At 38.0% G+C, this 16245-nt stretch overlaps 1 protein-coding gene across 1 annotated transcript; it reads left to right on the plus strand.

The window, feature by feature from the left end:
- The first annotated feature begins 390 nt into the window (after positions 1–390).
- On the plus strand, positions 391–9725 carry LOC129772965 (uncharacterized). The gene is made up of 5 exons (XM_055776508.1): positions 391–588; positions 659–784; positions 9137–9360; positions 9416–9526; positions 9590–9725. Exons 1-5 carry the CDS (start codon positions 406–408, stop codon positions 9723–9725), a joined length of 780 nt encoding a protein of 259 aa, XP_055632483.1. The 5' UTR covers positions 391–405.
- Positions 9726–16245: the final 6520 nt, after the last annotated feature.

The following is a 16245-nucleotide window of genomic DNA, read 5'->3' on the forward strand; positions in this document are numbered from 1 at the left end:
TGAAGATGAAGAGGATTCGAGGTTCCATAATTAGATTCGCTTCAAATACTACGGTCGAGTGAAAGGCGTCCGCAGGAATATAAACGATAAATCTTCAAGTTGGATCACTGGATGATTGGCCCGTTGATTGTGGTTCAGTTCAATTGCAGCGGACCATGAAAAAAAGAAAATCGCGTGCCCTAGTGAGCTGATCGCTAATGTTTACATCTTCTCCCAATCGTAACAATTATCACCTAACAGTCCCAGATATTGTCTGTAACATCTGTAGACACTAATCAAATTAGAGATCATCAACTGTTCCGTTAGTTCTCATTATCTTTCACCGTTTGACGATTCCACGCCGAAACCCTTTGCCAGTTCAATTTTGGATGGTGCCGCCGAGAGACCAATTCTTGGCTGCCGAAAATGAAGCCATTACCCGAACATGCCATCTGTGTAATATTGCTCGCGATTATTTCGTTCCGTAGTGCGGTCTCAGTGACGACGAGTTTTGCCACTCAGAATCCTAATGGAACCGATCATCCGAATGGAGTGCGGAATAATCGAGACAAACGGTCAATTTTCTTCCCGTACAACAGCTGCGCGGGGGTAAGTGATGATCAGTTTCGGAGCGAATTGGGCCAAACAGAATCTTATACGTGATGTGTTGTGCTTCCAGATTCTCATAGCAATCGCCATTCCGTTAGGAATTCCGGACCGCAATATATTCGTGTCGTACAACTTCGAAGCGAATTACAATAGCCCGCAGGAGCCTAGCGTGTTTACCGAGGGGCTTTTCAATATCGTAAGTTAATCATTTCTCGATTATAATTATTTTATTTTATTGTCGTCAATCTAAATTGTAGACCGATACATTCTTAATACTACTTAAAACTACTTACTTAAAACTAAAAATCTAAAGAGAGCTGGCTGGATAATTTATTCGTTTAATTTAAAAGACGATTTTAACAAGTTACAGAATCATTTTTTTTTTATTTATTTATTTCGTCAAACCAGCGTAGACTAAATATGCTGCCCAAATATTACACTGAAATTTAACGATATCTTATGCTATTCAGATAGTTTTTGAGCATTGACCTTGACATGGTTACATCAATTGTTTCACTGTGTTCGTTACAGAGGCTCATCATGCGATTGATAGGACTATATTTGGCATAATTCGTTCTTCGATAATCTATGTAAAAAATGTTAGGGTTTCTCAGGTTCCTAATCGGTGCGTAAAAATTTAGGTTTCCTAATATTACTTCTGAGTCCACTCGTTGTGATATGATATCAATAATAAATAGAATCATGGCAGAGTTCCGACGTTCTTTTAGGCTTTTAATATTGATTAGCATACAGCGTGCTTCATATGGAGGTGGATGATATGAAGACCAACCTAGTTTACGAAGTGCAAATAACAAAAATTGTTTTTGTACAGATTCAATTCTGTCTTCGTGTGAAGTTATGTAGGCGGACCATACAATACTACAGTATTCGAGAATTGATCTGACGTATGTAATATACAATGTTTTTATTGTGTACGGATCGTGGAAATGGTAACTAAAGCGTTTAATGAAGCTCAACATATTATTTGCTCTATGGATGATTGTATTATAATGATCCACGAAGGTTAGTTTCGAATCTAAGATCACACCTAAATCTCTCACTCGTTGACATCTACTGATGGGTTGATTACCCAGTATAACACCATTGTTCAATGGTGTTCTTCTTCTTGTAAAAGTAATCAAAGTGCATTTCCTAACATTGAGCTGTAATAAACTCTTAGTGCACCAATTATAAACTATGTCAACTTCATTTTTGAATGTTTGAGAGTCTTCTTCACTCTTTATTTCCATATACAGTTTCATATCATCTGCGTAGATAAGTGTCTTAACACTGTTAAGAAAAACGCAAACGTCATTAACAAATATAATGAACAAAAGTGGCCCCAAATGAGAGCCTTGAGGAACTCCGGATGTAACAAATATTGGTTTTGAAATTTCCCCATTAAATCTTACCATTTGGGTGCGGTCAGTCAAATATGATTCTAGCCATTTCAATAGTTTGACTTCTATCCCTATTTTTTGAAGTTTAAGAAGGAGTAAAGGTATATCAACACGATCGAAAGCCTTACTAAAGTCAGTGTATAGAGCTTCAACTTGATTACCATTATCCATTGCATTCAAAGTGAATGTGACAAATTCCAGCAAATTTGTTGTTGTTGATCGTCCTTTGAAAAAACCGTGTTGCTTATTCGTAATTCGTGTCTTTAGTTGTTGAAAAAGTTTTTGGTTTATTATGGCTTCAAAGAGTTTTGGAATGCAAGAAATAATTGCTACTCCACGATAATTTCTTACATCGGATTTGAATATTGGTACAAGAAAAGAGTTATTCCATATGGGAACCTTTCTGATTCCAATGACGTATTGAAAAGCCATAAAAGTGGATGAGTTAATTCAGATGCCAAATTTTTTATAAAAACCGATGGAATTCCGTCAGGACCTGGCCCTTTCGAGACATCGAGTTTATTTAATGCGTCAAAAATTTCAATGTAAGTTAGTTTTCTGACTCCAACATCACATGGAAATTCTGGAAGAAATGCAAAGAAGTCACGATCTCGGTCCTCCTCAGCTGTTACAATATAAACTTCTTGAAAAAATGTTGTCATTCCCCACGGTATCGTCAAGGTGCATGCGTGATGGAAAACCATTGTTTTTAATTTTGTTTTTATGTAATTAAAGAAACTTTTCGGGTTAGATTTTATGTCCGACTCTGTTTTTAAGCTGTAATCTTCAAAAGCGCTTTTAATAGTTGAGTTGAGCTGTTCGCAAATGTTCAGATATTTTTGGAGATTAGCGTCAGATTTGTATTTCTTATAAAATTTATGTGCCTTCTGTTTTTTATTTTGTAGATTCTTTATGCTTTGATAAAACCAAATCGGATATTTTGTGTTCATATTTCTCCTTTTTCGTCTTCTTGGTATCTCCTGCTCTATAATTTCATTGATCATTGATCATTGAAATTCGTTCACAAAACTATCCTTGTGAGGTAGTGTTTCTCTACACACGTTTAGCCCTTTTTGGATGAATTTCTATCTTTCAAACGTCATATATTATCTTTATTAACCGTCTATGAATTCCGGGTGCATTCCCATATATGATCAACTTTGACAACGTTTACAATATCGTTTCAGCTGAATGACAATGACCCATTTCATGAGGTTATGCACACCCAAACCAAATTTCAAACCATATTCTAGGAGAAAATGAATAATCTGAATAACTTTTTCTAAAATGCGAATTCAAATTTTTTTAATGTCTATTAAAACCTTGCTTTGAAAATGGGGTATTCAAAAAATTTCGGCATAATTTCGGTTGAAATATTTGAGGATTTCTTTTTTTCTTATTCTTGAGATATTACAAACAAATTGTGATTTCTAAATTGTAATATGAATACTATTCAAGTGACAACTAAATACTTCTATGAACAGTATTTGATAGCAATACGTTTGATTTTAAATTTATGGAAATGAAGCATCTGAAAAACAGGTTTTTTGAAGGGTGTAGCTACAACTAAAATTTAGGAAATAAATCAAAATATGTTCGAATATCTTTCTACTCAGTTTTATTTGAGTGAACCTAGTATGAATCGTCAATTCACTAGTTTAGGTTAGAATTTGTGCGTCATTTGTATTAGCAGTATATAAAGGGTGTGTCACATCAAATTGCATCACGGAAAAAACCCTGTAGAAATTGAATTTTTAGGAATTATATCTTCAGCTTTCGCTTATAATCAGATAAGAGTGTATAGATCACGTTGGCCATGCTTCACTGTCAATTTTTCGTAAATTTGGAAAAATGTCGTCGAACGAAAAAGAGCGTCGTGAATTAATTCTGTGCACTCATTTCGAGAATCCGGAGTTGTCACATCGGGACATCGGTAAGATGCTGGGAATCGTCCAATCCACGGTCAGCAGAGTACTAAAACGATACTTCGAGTACCTAACCATCGACAGGAAGGTGAAGAACGGCAAAAATGGATGCTCCGTCAGTGAAATAGATCACAAGCGCGTAGTTAAGCAGTTTAGACGTGATCCGAGAAGTTCGGTCCGGGATGTCGCCAATAAGCTGAATTTGTCAAGTTCATTCGTCCAGCGGACCAAGCAGCGGGAGGGCCTGCGTACATACAAGGTTCAGAAGGCTCCTAACACCGACGAAAGGCAAAACATGGTGGGGAAGACGCGAGCCCGGAAGCTGTACACCGAAATGCTGACGAAGCCGCATTGCCTGGTAATGGACGATGAAACCTACGTCAAAGCGGACTTTCATAAGCTGCCGGGCCTGTTGTTCTTCTTCGCAGAGGACAAATTCAGCGTTCCGGAGGAGATTCGCAAGCAGAAACTATCCAAGTTTGCCAAAAAGTACATGGTGTGGCAAGCGATCTGCTCTTGCGGAAAGCGGAGCGCCCCCTTCGTGATGACCGGCACGGTAAACGGGCAAGTTTACCTTATGGAGTGCCTACAGAAGCGCTTACTACCACTATTGAAGCAGCACGAGGGCCCGACCATCTTCTGGCCGGATCTCGCTTCGTCCCACTATTCAAAGGACGTGTTGGAGTGGTACGAAGCCAACGGGGTCACCTTCGTGCCAAAGAAAATGAACCCGCCCAACGCGCCGGAGCTTCGCCCAATAGAGAAATATTGGGCGATTATGAAGCAGGCCCTCCGGAAGAACCCAAAAGTTGTCAAATCGGAGGCGAACTTCAAGAGAACATGGATTTCTGTTCAAAAAAAAACTACAACCTGACGTTGTACAGAACCTTATGGACGGGGTAAAGAGGAAGGTGCGAGCATGCGGGCTTGGGCTCGAAGTATGAATAAAAAGAAAATGCCAAAAGTTGTTTAATAGTTTTTATTTTACTGTCTAAAATTTTCAAAAGGATCGGTCTACTGGGCGAATTTCTACAGCGTTTTTTCCGTGATGTAATTTGATGTGACACACCCTTTATTTAGGTGTTGTGTTTGACTCCAAAGGAACATGGGGTAAACACATAGGCTACTTGAAACAAAAATGTCAGAGAAGAATAAATTTTCTTCGATCCATAACAGGAACTTGGTGGGGAGCTCATCCTGAGGATTTGATTAGGTTGTATAAAACAACCATTTTATCTGTTATGGAGTATGGTAGTTTTTGCTTCAGGTCCGCTGCCTGTTCCCATATTTTGCATCTGGAAAGGATTCAATATCGCTGTTTGCGTATTGCCTTAGGTTGTATGCAGTCAGCACATACAATGAGCCTAGAAATTCTAGCTGGCATACTTCCTCTTTCCGTACGTTTTTTTCGAGTTATCATTCCGTTTTTTAATACGGTGTGAAACACTTAATCCGAAGGTGATAGCAAACTTTGAAAAAATGTTGAACTCAGGCTTTCGATCTAGGCGAATGTCTCTATATCATGAATTTATGACTTTGGAACATCCATCTACTTTATCTGGTTTCCAGATCATTCCTTCATTTTTGTTCAATTCCTCTATTACTATTGACCTGTCAATGAAGGATTATGTGCATAATATTTCAGATGATCTCCGCCATTTAGTTATACCTGCGATATTCCTGTCAATGTATAAACATATTGACCCAATCAAATCTTTTTTTACTGATGGATCTTGTCTTAATGGATCCACAGGCTTTGGTATATTCAATATCAACTTCTTCACTTTTCGTAGACTTAGTTTACCTTGTTCGGTGTTTGTTGCAGAATTGGCTGCAATTTACATGGCCTTACTCCATATTCAGACCTTGACCCCAGATCACTTTTTCATTCTTCCTGATAGTCTCAGAGGTACTCCGTTCAGTGAGAACTAGATATGCGTCGTATTTCTTATCTGAAATCCATCAACTTTTAAGTGCTCTGATAACGAATTCATTTAATATCACTTTTGTATGGATTCCGTCTCATTGTTCGATACCAGGAAATGAGAAAGCAGACTTTCTTGCTAAGAAGGGCGCTATGGAAGGAGACTTATTCTATAGGCCTATTACTTTCGATGAATATCTTCATTTTCCTCGTGAACGGACACTTGTATCTTGGCAGTCAAGTTGGAATAGTAGTGATAGAGGCCGATGGCTATATTCTATCATTCCTAGGGTTTCTCTCAAACCATGGTTTAAAGGGTATAATTTTTCTCGTGATTTTATACGGGTAGTGTGCAAACTCATGGCTAACCATTATTCTTCGAATGCACATCTTTTTCGAATTAACATCAGTGATAGTAACCTATGCGTGTGTGGTATAGGATATCAGGATATTGATCATATTGTGTGGTTTTGTTCTGAGTTTCAAAATGACAGGTTATCTTTAATAGAAAATTTTCATTAACTCGGCTCATTGTTACCTAATGTTGCTGAGCCATTTGAAAATAAATTTAGTACAAAAAAAAATTAAAATTCATTTTTCTCAAAAGCGTATTTTTTAAAATTCCTAAAAATATATATATGAATAGCCCTTACAATATCCAACAAGTCGTTCATACATTGGAAGATGGGCATTTTTACAGGGAAAAAGTTTTTCCAACAACAACTTTTTTATACTTTCTTTGAAAAAAATACAACTAATCCTAATTTTGTTTAAAGTCACGAAAGCGATATAGTGTATTCGACAAAGTTTTAGATCTTATTAAAATGTGAACTTTTTTCGAAAACATCAACTTTTTATCTGTTATAATTTTTGGAATACAGGTCATTTTTGTATGAAGACTCCTGAAAAAATTAATGCTTTCATATGCTTTCAAAATTCTGAAAGAAATAGATATAAATAGCCCTTAAAATTTCCAACAAGTTTTCCATACATCGGACGATGGACACATTTACATGGAAAAAGTTTTTCGAACAACTATTTTTTCATGTTTGTAACATTTTTTCAGCACAAATTGTCGCATTTTAACTGCTCTGCTAACTTTTCTCTATTTAGAAACATATCAAGAACATGTCCAACGTGAGAATTTACACACAAAAATGATACGAGCAAAACATTATTTTTTTCAGGAGTCCTCATACAAAAATGACTTATATTCCAAAAATTATAACAGATAGAAAGTTGATGTCTTCGACAAAAGTTTATATTTTTACAAGGTCTAAAACTTTGTCGAATACACTATATCCCTATCATGAATTTAAACAAAATTAGGATAAGTTGTATTTTTTTCAAAGAAGATATGAAAAAGTTGTTGTTCGAAAAAATTTTTCCCTGTTAAATTAACCATCTTCCAATGTAATTGTAAAGGCTAATTGTAAGGGCTATTCATATATGTATTTTTGGGAATTTCAAAAGAATACGTTTTTTGAGAAAAATGAATTAAAATTTTGAAAATAACTTTTTTGGCAGCGACATTTTTTTCCAAAAAATTAGTGGCATTTTTTTGTGAAAATTTAAACAATTTCCTACATTTCGTCCTATGACAAGAATTTTGTAGGTATCATAATTTTTAAATTATAATTTTTTGTAAAAATTGAAGAAAAAAAAAGGTCTTTTTCCAAAAACTAGTTTCCAATTCTTTTTCGAATATTTCTAGTATGCAATGTCGCTTAAATGTCCCATGTCTTAACACCCACAACGTTTCACTACTATCTGAGATGGTGCTGCCAACTCCTAAGTCGAGTTGGCATGAATTTCGTCATTGGGGTTGATGTGTAAGATCGTTGACACCCACTGACAACTTGAATACTTTGGAGCTTCGTTGGGTCGTAGCCTTAGCCTTTAACCCTCTACCCTGCCTTTAGACGGGCTTCAAGGATTTTTTTTAAAATTATTCAGACATTATTCTCAATGTTCAAACGAAAAACAAACACACATTTTGAACATTTCATAGGTGGAAAAATCAGCCGGTAAGTTTATTTTCATTAGTATTTCACGTTCGACATCAAGTTTTGGTATTATGGTAACAAAAAATTATAGTTTTTCGGTGCAAACCATAACCCACCCTAAGGCGGTGTTGGGCAGTTGAGACTCAGACTCTTGCTTGAGTTTAACATCTACTGAAAATTAACATCGGATACATCTGTTTTGCAGAAATTGAGTATATTTTTGTGTTTTTATAGGTTTGTTTTTCAGCACGGTATGGGGACATGACGTAGTAGATCCTGAAGGTGGCTTCGGGAGCGATGGTCAATACTACAATGAATTGAAGAATTGAAGAACAAAAAAACGATAGATAAAAAGCAGTAAAATGTGTCAGGCCTACTTGTAGGATTCGAAAAGTTCACTGGAAAACTGATCCGAATTAAAAACACAAAAAAATCAGATTTTTTTGAATCCTCATTTAAATATTCATTTACCGAACATTCGGACTGAGGCTACGAAATCCTATCAAGACCAGATGTTTTCCAAAACTCCCTGTCGCCCACGTATGATCACTACAAAGAAACCATCCACTTCGAAGCGAGCGTATGTTGCAAAAACCCGAGATGCACATAGGAAACGCAAGTCATATTCCTTAAATGCGCATCAATTTACACCTGCAGCCAAACCAGAATTGTTTTTATGTTTTCCATCATAAGGAATAACTACTACGAGTAGTTCAAAAGAACAATGATTTTTTTCGACCAGATGCCCAACCCTGCCTTAAGGCGGATTATTGGTTTTGTGGCATAAATGAAAAATCCGTAACTTTGAAAAATTGCCGTTATCGATCGTTTTTTCGATTTGCTTATCAAAAATACGATCTACAATAAAATCTCTATTTCTTCATTTTGTATCCCAATAGCCCCGTACCTCCTTTCAAAGGCACTCAAACAGTTAATATTAGTGACATGCTCTCAAAAATCATTACATGTAAAATGGTTGACTGAACGAAATGTTGTTCACGACGTGGTTGTTGGAAAATTAAGGGAGAACTTGCTTTAACTGCTTTCAAAAAGACGTTTTTTTCTTGAATTGAACTCTGCAAAATGCTTTGTGTGTTTCAGTATATTTTTGAAACATCCATTTTTCAGTTAGAATATATCACATCATTTAATTGACATGGGAAATTTTTTGAACGTAGCATCGTTGGAGATTCCGAATGGCGTAAAATATACAGCTTGCAGTTTTTGTCTGAATTGAACAACGAACGAAAAAAAAATCAACTTTTTGTAAATGATAAGTCTCTGTCATTATAGATCCGAGGCGTGGCCCTTCCGCTGACTGCCCCAGTACTACAGATACATCGAGCGCTGGATGAAAGTCCCGCGGTGGTTGCTGACTCCACGGAGCCCCCGACTGTCGACGACAATCTACCAGCTTCCACGAAAATTCGGCGGAACTTACCCGAAACTGTCCTCAAAAGGACGCCAAGCTTCACTCGTAAGAAAGTTTACCGTGGTATTGTGGAGCAGTTGGAAAGGTAGACTTGAGATATTATTCCTCTAGATTGTGTTTTATGGTGTCAATGATTACAGAAACGGCTTCAGTGGAAAGAGATGTTTATTGCGAGCCATCTGCGAAGCGGCCGATACTCAACTGTATGAAAACAACGGGGTGCTGGGAGATCTGGTTCACATCATTCTAAGGTATAGTTACAATTGGATTTAAGCTTCTGTATATTCACTTTCATGTCTTCTGTGTAATTTTAGTCCATCAGCTTCTACCGACGAGCACTTGCCTGCGGAGTTTTCGAGGGCGGAGAAATTAGGACACGACCAAAACTGTCACAAATATCGGAAGCACTGTAGAGAAAGTGTTCTAGATTTGATAAGTTTCATGATGTAATAAATCGATATACAATTTCCCCACATCGTTGACGATTCAATTTGAAACCGCGCTCTCTTGTTCGACCATGGGCACCTAGCAAATATATGTATTTTTACATACACCAGAGTCTAATTAAGCGAACACTTCATTCATGTTTTTGCCTTACTCGACAAAATCGCTGCATGTTGTCACACCAACCCCTTCGGTGCGACGTCGGCAGCAGCCACTCATTAAATTGTTTCCGAAACATAAAAGGCGTCATAACTCGGCTGCTCTCGTTTTTGGTATAATTAGATGTGTTGGACAGCTGCATGCATATACATGAATACATTGTACGGTGATAACCAGCCTCCGAATTGAATCGCAGCCTAGACCAGTCAACAAGTGTTAATTTGCGCCCGTCGGTGGATCATAAAAGTGAGAACTTATCAATTGGGCTGTCCGCGAACAACGAGACAACGAAACGCACTTTGAGTAGATAAGATTATGTCCCACTACCTGGTTCCTGGGGTTTAATTAGACGATTGAGATGTGCTTCGTTTCGCTCGCTTCAAAAATTAATTGCGGGAAATAGCGTTGATACACACGAAATGTCTCATGAATCGGAGCAAAAACAAAACTTTACTGTGGGGTAGGTTTTGAAATTTGAACGCAGCCTCTGCACAGAGCGCCCCAATCAACCATGGACCCAGTTTGCAGCGAAACAAGTTGCCTTCTTTTTTGCTTTCAGCTCGCGCACACACCCATCTCGGGACAGGTCGTCTTCTGGGTACACCTCTTCTTGCTCCAGTTTAGACGACATCCACGCACATTTTTGCCGCCAAAAGGTGTAATTATTAGAGTCTGCAAGAGTTAGAGAATACCTTCGCTCGCCATAACTTGTTTTTCCGCGGACTTCTCCTTGGACTGCTGATGTCCTCGTCTGCGCTGCGCCTCCCATCCTCCCACCCCCTTCGGGTGGTCGGATTATGCAATACATCTCCGCGTGCAGAGCGTCGTCGTGGTGGTGCTCTCGTTTTTTATGCAATATTTAATGTGCCCCGATAGCTCCGACATGTGCCTCCCCATTCGGTTTGCGGTGCGTTGTGGTCAGTTGTGAGGAGCGGGGAGGCTGCGCTCGAAAGGAGGCGCGGTGGGGCGGTGTTTTCGAGCGCGATAATGATGTTTATGAAAATAGATAGATGAAGTGGTTGGACCTCACCTCGACAAGTGATGGATAATCGAACCGGCCCCCGAGAGGAGGATGGGCGATGGCGACGGGGAAAGGCGCGGATCGGGGTGCGTTTGCGCGAAGGGTTGGCCGATAGCAGACCGGGAGTTTGCTGCCTAGCTAGTTGGAAAAATGGATGTATGTCAGTTGACCAGTGCCACGCCAATGATGTGTTTTTGCTCCTCGGGGCCTTTTGTGTCTATTGAAATCGAAAGTCGTGTGGATGGGCCGACAGCCGGCCGAACTGGTTCCAGCGATCCAGTTCTGGGCCATAATGTTACGGAACTCATTCCGCGGTGGCGATAAGCGGTGGAAGCGACAGCGGATGATGGTAGGATGGAAAGTTTAGTGGTACACGCAACCTATCTATTTGGTTTGATACCATCAAATGTACTATCCTAAAGTTCGAGTCATTTAAAAGGTAGACGCAGACCTGGATCTTTTTCTGGATAGTTTAGGGGGTTGTCCACATACCACGTGGAAAGAAAAAGCACGATTTTAGACTCTCCCTCATCCTCCTTCGTTAACAAGCATGGACAGTTAGTATACGCCTCCCACTGTTAACCACGTGGACATTCTTTAAATTTTTCACTAAAAATCAAGAAAATAATTGAATTGCACCATTATTCCATTTTAGATTTGATTTATTTTATATGTTATGTTTTTATCAATAGAAACAAAATCACTATGGGTGGATTCTATCCAGCGTTAGAAGGAGGTCGCCATCGTGGTCCTGTCACAGCCCCCAGTTGTCGAAGACGATCCACGCGAATATTCCAATGGGGACTATTACGTTACAGGCGGAAGCGTTCGGAAGCGTGTTCTTATCAAAGTTGCTGATGTAGAAAGTGGAAAAGTTTTAGGTACGAATGTGGTATATGAAAAGAGTGGTTATGATAATTTAGGATGTAGGTAGGAATGCGGATTTTAAATTAGGGTCGAGATGTTTTTAGTTAGGAACGCAACTTAGGTTAGCTTGTAATGTTACACCTCCCCTCTTTAGGAGAATGGTGTAGCCATTCGGAGAAAGATAATGATAGATTACACCCGATGAGCTCGTTTTATTTTTTTTATACATTGAAATAGTTTTACTAGTTCTTTGTACAGTAAAACCTGTTTTTGCGCGTTTTTTTTTGTGCGATTTTCTGTTCTTGTGCGGTTTTTTTTTTGTGCGGTGTATGAAAAGAAGCATATTTGACGAAGTTATCGTCCATTCAGTTTTTTTTCGATGGTTTATATGCATTTCAGTGCGAAAAAAGCATATTTGCGTCTCAATTATCCACTTCTGAAATCATTCCTCTCCTCTCATCAAATGCTCTAAGTTTTTCTCAGTTTTTGCATGACATGATTTCTAACAGCAACACGTTTCGACATGCAACTAAAAGCACAAAACAGCCACGCGCAACCAAAGTGTCAAAGTGTCCCACCGCAAAGCAGGGAAACAAAAGGAAATTGAACGGTGAATGGCGAGGATTTGAGTTATTTTCTAGGGGGAAACTTTTTTTATGCGGTCCCTATCTACCGCACAAAAAAAGTTTTTTTCAAAATGTGTACCGAACACAATATTTTAAAGCTGCTGGTGAAGTTTCACACGATTTTTTTATGCGACTTTTGTTGTGCGGTCCCTATCCTCCGCACAAAAAAAGGTTCGCCTGTATTTAAGTTTGATGCATTTATTGGTCTTTTTTTGTGTATTATTGTGTGTTCACTTGTTGCAGGGTGCTCCAATGTACAATTTTGGAAAATTCAAGGAATTTTGTTATTTATAAAATAATTATTTGCATCTTATATTATACTATAAATATATATATATATATATATATATATATATATATATATATATAATATATATATATTCTTATACATAGAAGAAGAAATAGGAGTGCGTTTTATCATATTAAAAAAAATCACCATGGAAACGTTTATCGATCCCTAAAACATCTATATGCTAAGTTCAATTCCATTTGTTCGAATAGTTCTCGAGTTGTTCAGCACCCTTCCCTCCTCCTCTTTAGAGAGGAGAAAGGAGTGTCAAACCACCATAAAAACGTTTATTGCTCCCTAAAATCTCCATATACCAAATTCGGTTCCATTTGCTTCATTAGTTCTCGAGTTATGCAGAAATTTATGTTTCATTTCTATGGCAGCCCCCCTTAGAGAGGTGGGAGGAGTGTCGATTCACCATAGAAACGTTTCCTTTCCCCTAAGACGTCCATATGCTCAATTTGGTTTTATTTGCTTGATTAATTTTCGAGTAATGCTGAATTTGTGTTTCATTTATATGGCAGCCCCCCCTTAGAGAGGGAAGTGGGGTGTCTAACCACCATAGAAACATTTATTGCATCCTAAAACCCCCATATGCCTAATTTGGTTTTATTTGCTTGAATAATTCTCGAGTAATGCAGAAATTCGTGTTTCACTCGTATGGCAGCTAATATTTTAGATTTTTTATGTTGTCCAATGACATATCCTATTTCAGCCATTGAATAAATACTCGGAAATACTTTTCGATAATCGATGACCATAACCATGATTCCAGAAACGTCAATTTTTTTCGGGACAATCCATTCTGGGGATGTCCATGGCGATGGTCTTATAATGCCCTCCGTCAAAAGTTTCTCTTTTTGCTTATTGACTTCAGCAGTAGAAGCAGCGGGATATGGACAGATCCTCTGATGTACTGATATGGCATAAGAGTCTTTATTCAATTTCAAAAAGACTCCGATTTAAACTAAGGTGGTTTGTTCTGATTTTCTGTTTGATTAAGGTTAGAAAGTTAGATTAGAAGATGGTGCTTCCTTTTCAGGACAATTTTGTAGTATTCACAACCCTTTTGAAACATACGAAAACCAGTTGAAAAATCTGTTGTGGCTTTTAATGCTAGGATACTAGCTCCGATGATCTAAACCTCTCGGGTTAAGTAGTGAAACGTTCGTTGTTTCATTTATTGATGGTCCACATCGAATATCCATATCATGATAATCGAGACAGAATTGATAAACACTGCCAATAATTTTAAGATGGGCCGTCTTCAATAAAAGGCTAAGGCTCACGACTACTCATTATCGAGTAAAGAGTCTTCTCCCTGAAGTAATCGATGTATATTGCGGCGTTAGCTCGAAATTTTTCGTCCGTTTGCACTTGAGCTATGACAGCTGATAATTATTCATTTACCCTACTGTATGTAATAACCAGTCAAATATTCGGTTGCACCTTTTTTGATAGTAATCAATTCAAAAGCAAGCGTTTACATTTCTCGCTTGTCACTGTAGTACAAATGAAATGTTGATTTTATTTCATTCCAATCTGAATCAACATTGTTAGCATTCAGCACATTAGCAGCCTCATCAGGTATTCGTCTTCTAACAAATTTTTCGATTATTTAAATCAAATTAAAGCGAACTTTGCGGAATGTGGCGGTACATTGAAAAATGCCTCATCAAAAATCCAATTCATTGACATTTTTGAACTATGATAAAACTCTAATCTGCTTCTTATCTTAATTTTAATGGTAATTTTTTTAATCGATAACAATTTACCACTATCAATCACTTCAAACGCTTACAATCAATTTCCAATCACTCACTTCAACAGAAATGTTCGCACAAATGTATTGTTTTGACGTAGGACTACGTCTTTCATTTCTATACCGGGGTGTAAAATCAAAGTTTCGAAAACGAAAGCGTTACGCCGGAGACCGAGATTTTGAGCGTTAATAGCTCCTAAACAACTGAACGAAATGGTATGATAAACACTTCATTCGAAAGATAAAATGTCTACGCGTTCTATACTTGTTACTTTTAGATCCAAAAACTTGTTTCAATAGTTATTAAAATTGCTTTCAAAACAGGCTATTGAAATCACCAATCGGTATATAAGCGAGCGCCGCTCGGAAATCCACTCAGTTTTAATTGTACAGCGATTAGAGCATGTTGTCGCTGTTGTGGTGAAGCTCTTCGTTTATCATGAAAGCGCGGATGAACGGTGTCACCAAGAGCCTGTTTGTGCACCTTAGGCCAAAAGGGAATCCATCAGGAGGAGAGTGATGCCACAAACGGTTTCCCGGGAAGACATCGCTACACACACATACACGCGCGGAATTCTTTCCGTTTGGATGCCATTAGTAGCCGGAAAGTTCCGGAAAGATCTAATCATTTCTGGAAAATAACCTGCCAGTTCCTCTGGGAATTAAAAAATACATTCATGTGGAAGAGTTTATTTTAATGTTTTCTAACCATATAACACAGCGATCAAATACATTTGATTTTGTAATTTTTCAACCAAGTGTAATTAGCAGGAAAGCTTCTGAAGATTATTCTTCCCCATCAGTAGGATATTTCCGTATCCAATATTGTATGCGTACGCAATCGATTATTGCCTAGTCGCCGAAAGTTTCGAGCTCAGAGAGTTCATTCCCCTCTAGTTTGCCTTCCAAATTGCCATCGTAAACCACGCCTTCTCTCGATTCAATCACACACAAAAAGCATACTTAAGCGATATTCTGGTGGTGAGACACATTCATTTTTCGTGAGGACATCGACAAGACAACATCGTTGCCTAACGTGCTGGAGGAGGTGGACGGCAAACGATCGACACATACACGCGCAGAATTCTTTCCGTTTGGATGCCATTCAGCATCGAGAAAGTTCCGGAAAGATCTAATCATTGCTGAAAAATAATCTGCCAGTTCCTCTGGGAATTTAAAAATACATTCATGTGAAAGAGTTTTTTTTGAATGTTTTCTATCCATGTAACACTGTGACCAAATATGTTTCAATCAAGTGCTATTAACAGGTGGTTAGCATTAAATACTGGTGGGCTTCCAGTATCGATGAAAATGTGGAAATATCTAATCGTTGCTGGAAAATAATCTGCCAATTCCCTTGGAATTGAAAATTAAATTCAAGCGAAAGAGTTTATTTTAATGTTTCCTATCCATAAAATATCCATATAATATATTTGGGTTTGTGATTTGTCAATCAAGTACAGTTAGCAGGAAAGCTTCTGAAGATTATTCTTCAGAACAAGGTTTTTCGTATCCTATATTGGATGCATAAAACCTTGTGCCTCCAACGTAACGCTCGCGTTTTCGAAGTCCCCCAAATATTCATTTATTCATTCATTCAGAATAGATTTAGATTCAACTTCAAACAAATGATCTCTAAATCAACGATAGTCCTACGTCACCCTTGCGGTTATACCATAGATATAACCCACTTCCTGTTTTTCTCTCTTACTACTAAATTCACTCTAATTGTTCGTCGTTGTACTTCGACCAAGTCCGGCTAGCAGCGTCGTTAATCAATACAAGCAATTTTTTGGGTTTGC

The sequence above is a fragment of the Toxorhynchites rutilus genome, chromosome 3, assembly GCF_029784135.1.
Source record: "Toxorhynchites rutilus septentrionalis strain SRP chromosome 3, ASM2978413v1, whole genome shotgun sequence".
Classification (NCBI taxonomy): domain Eukaryota; kingdom Metazoa; phylum Arthropoda; class Insecta; order Diptera; family Culicidae; genus Toxorhynchites; species Toxorhynchites rutilus.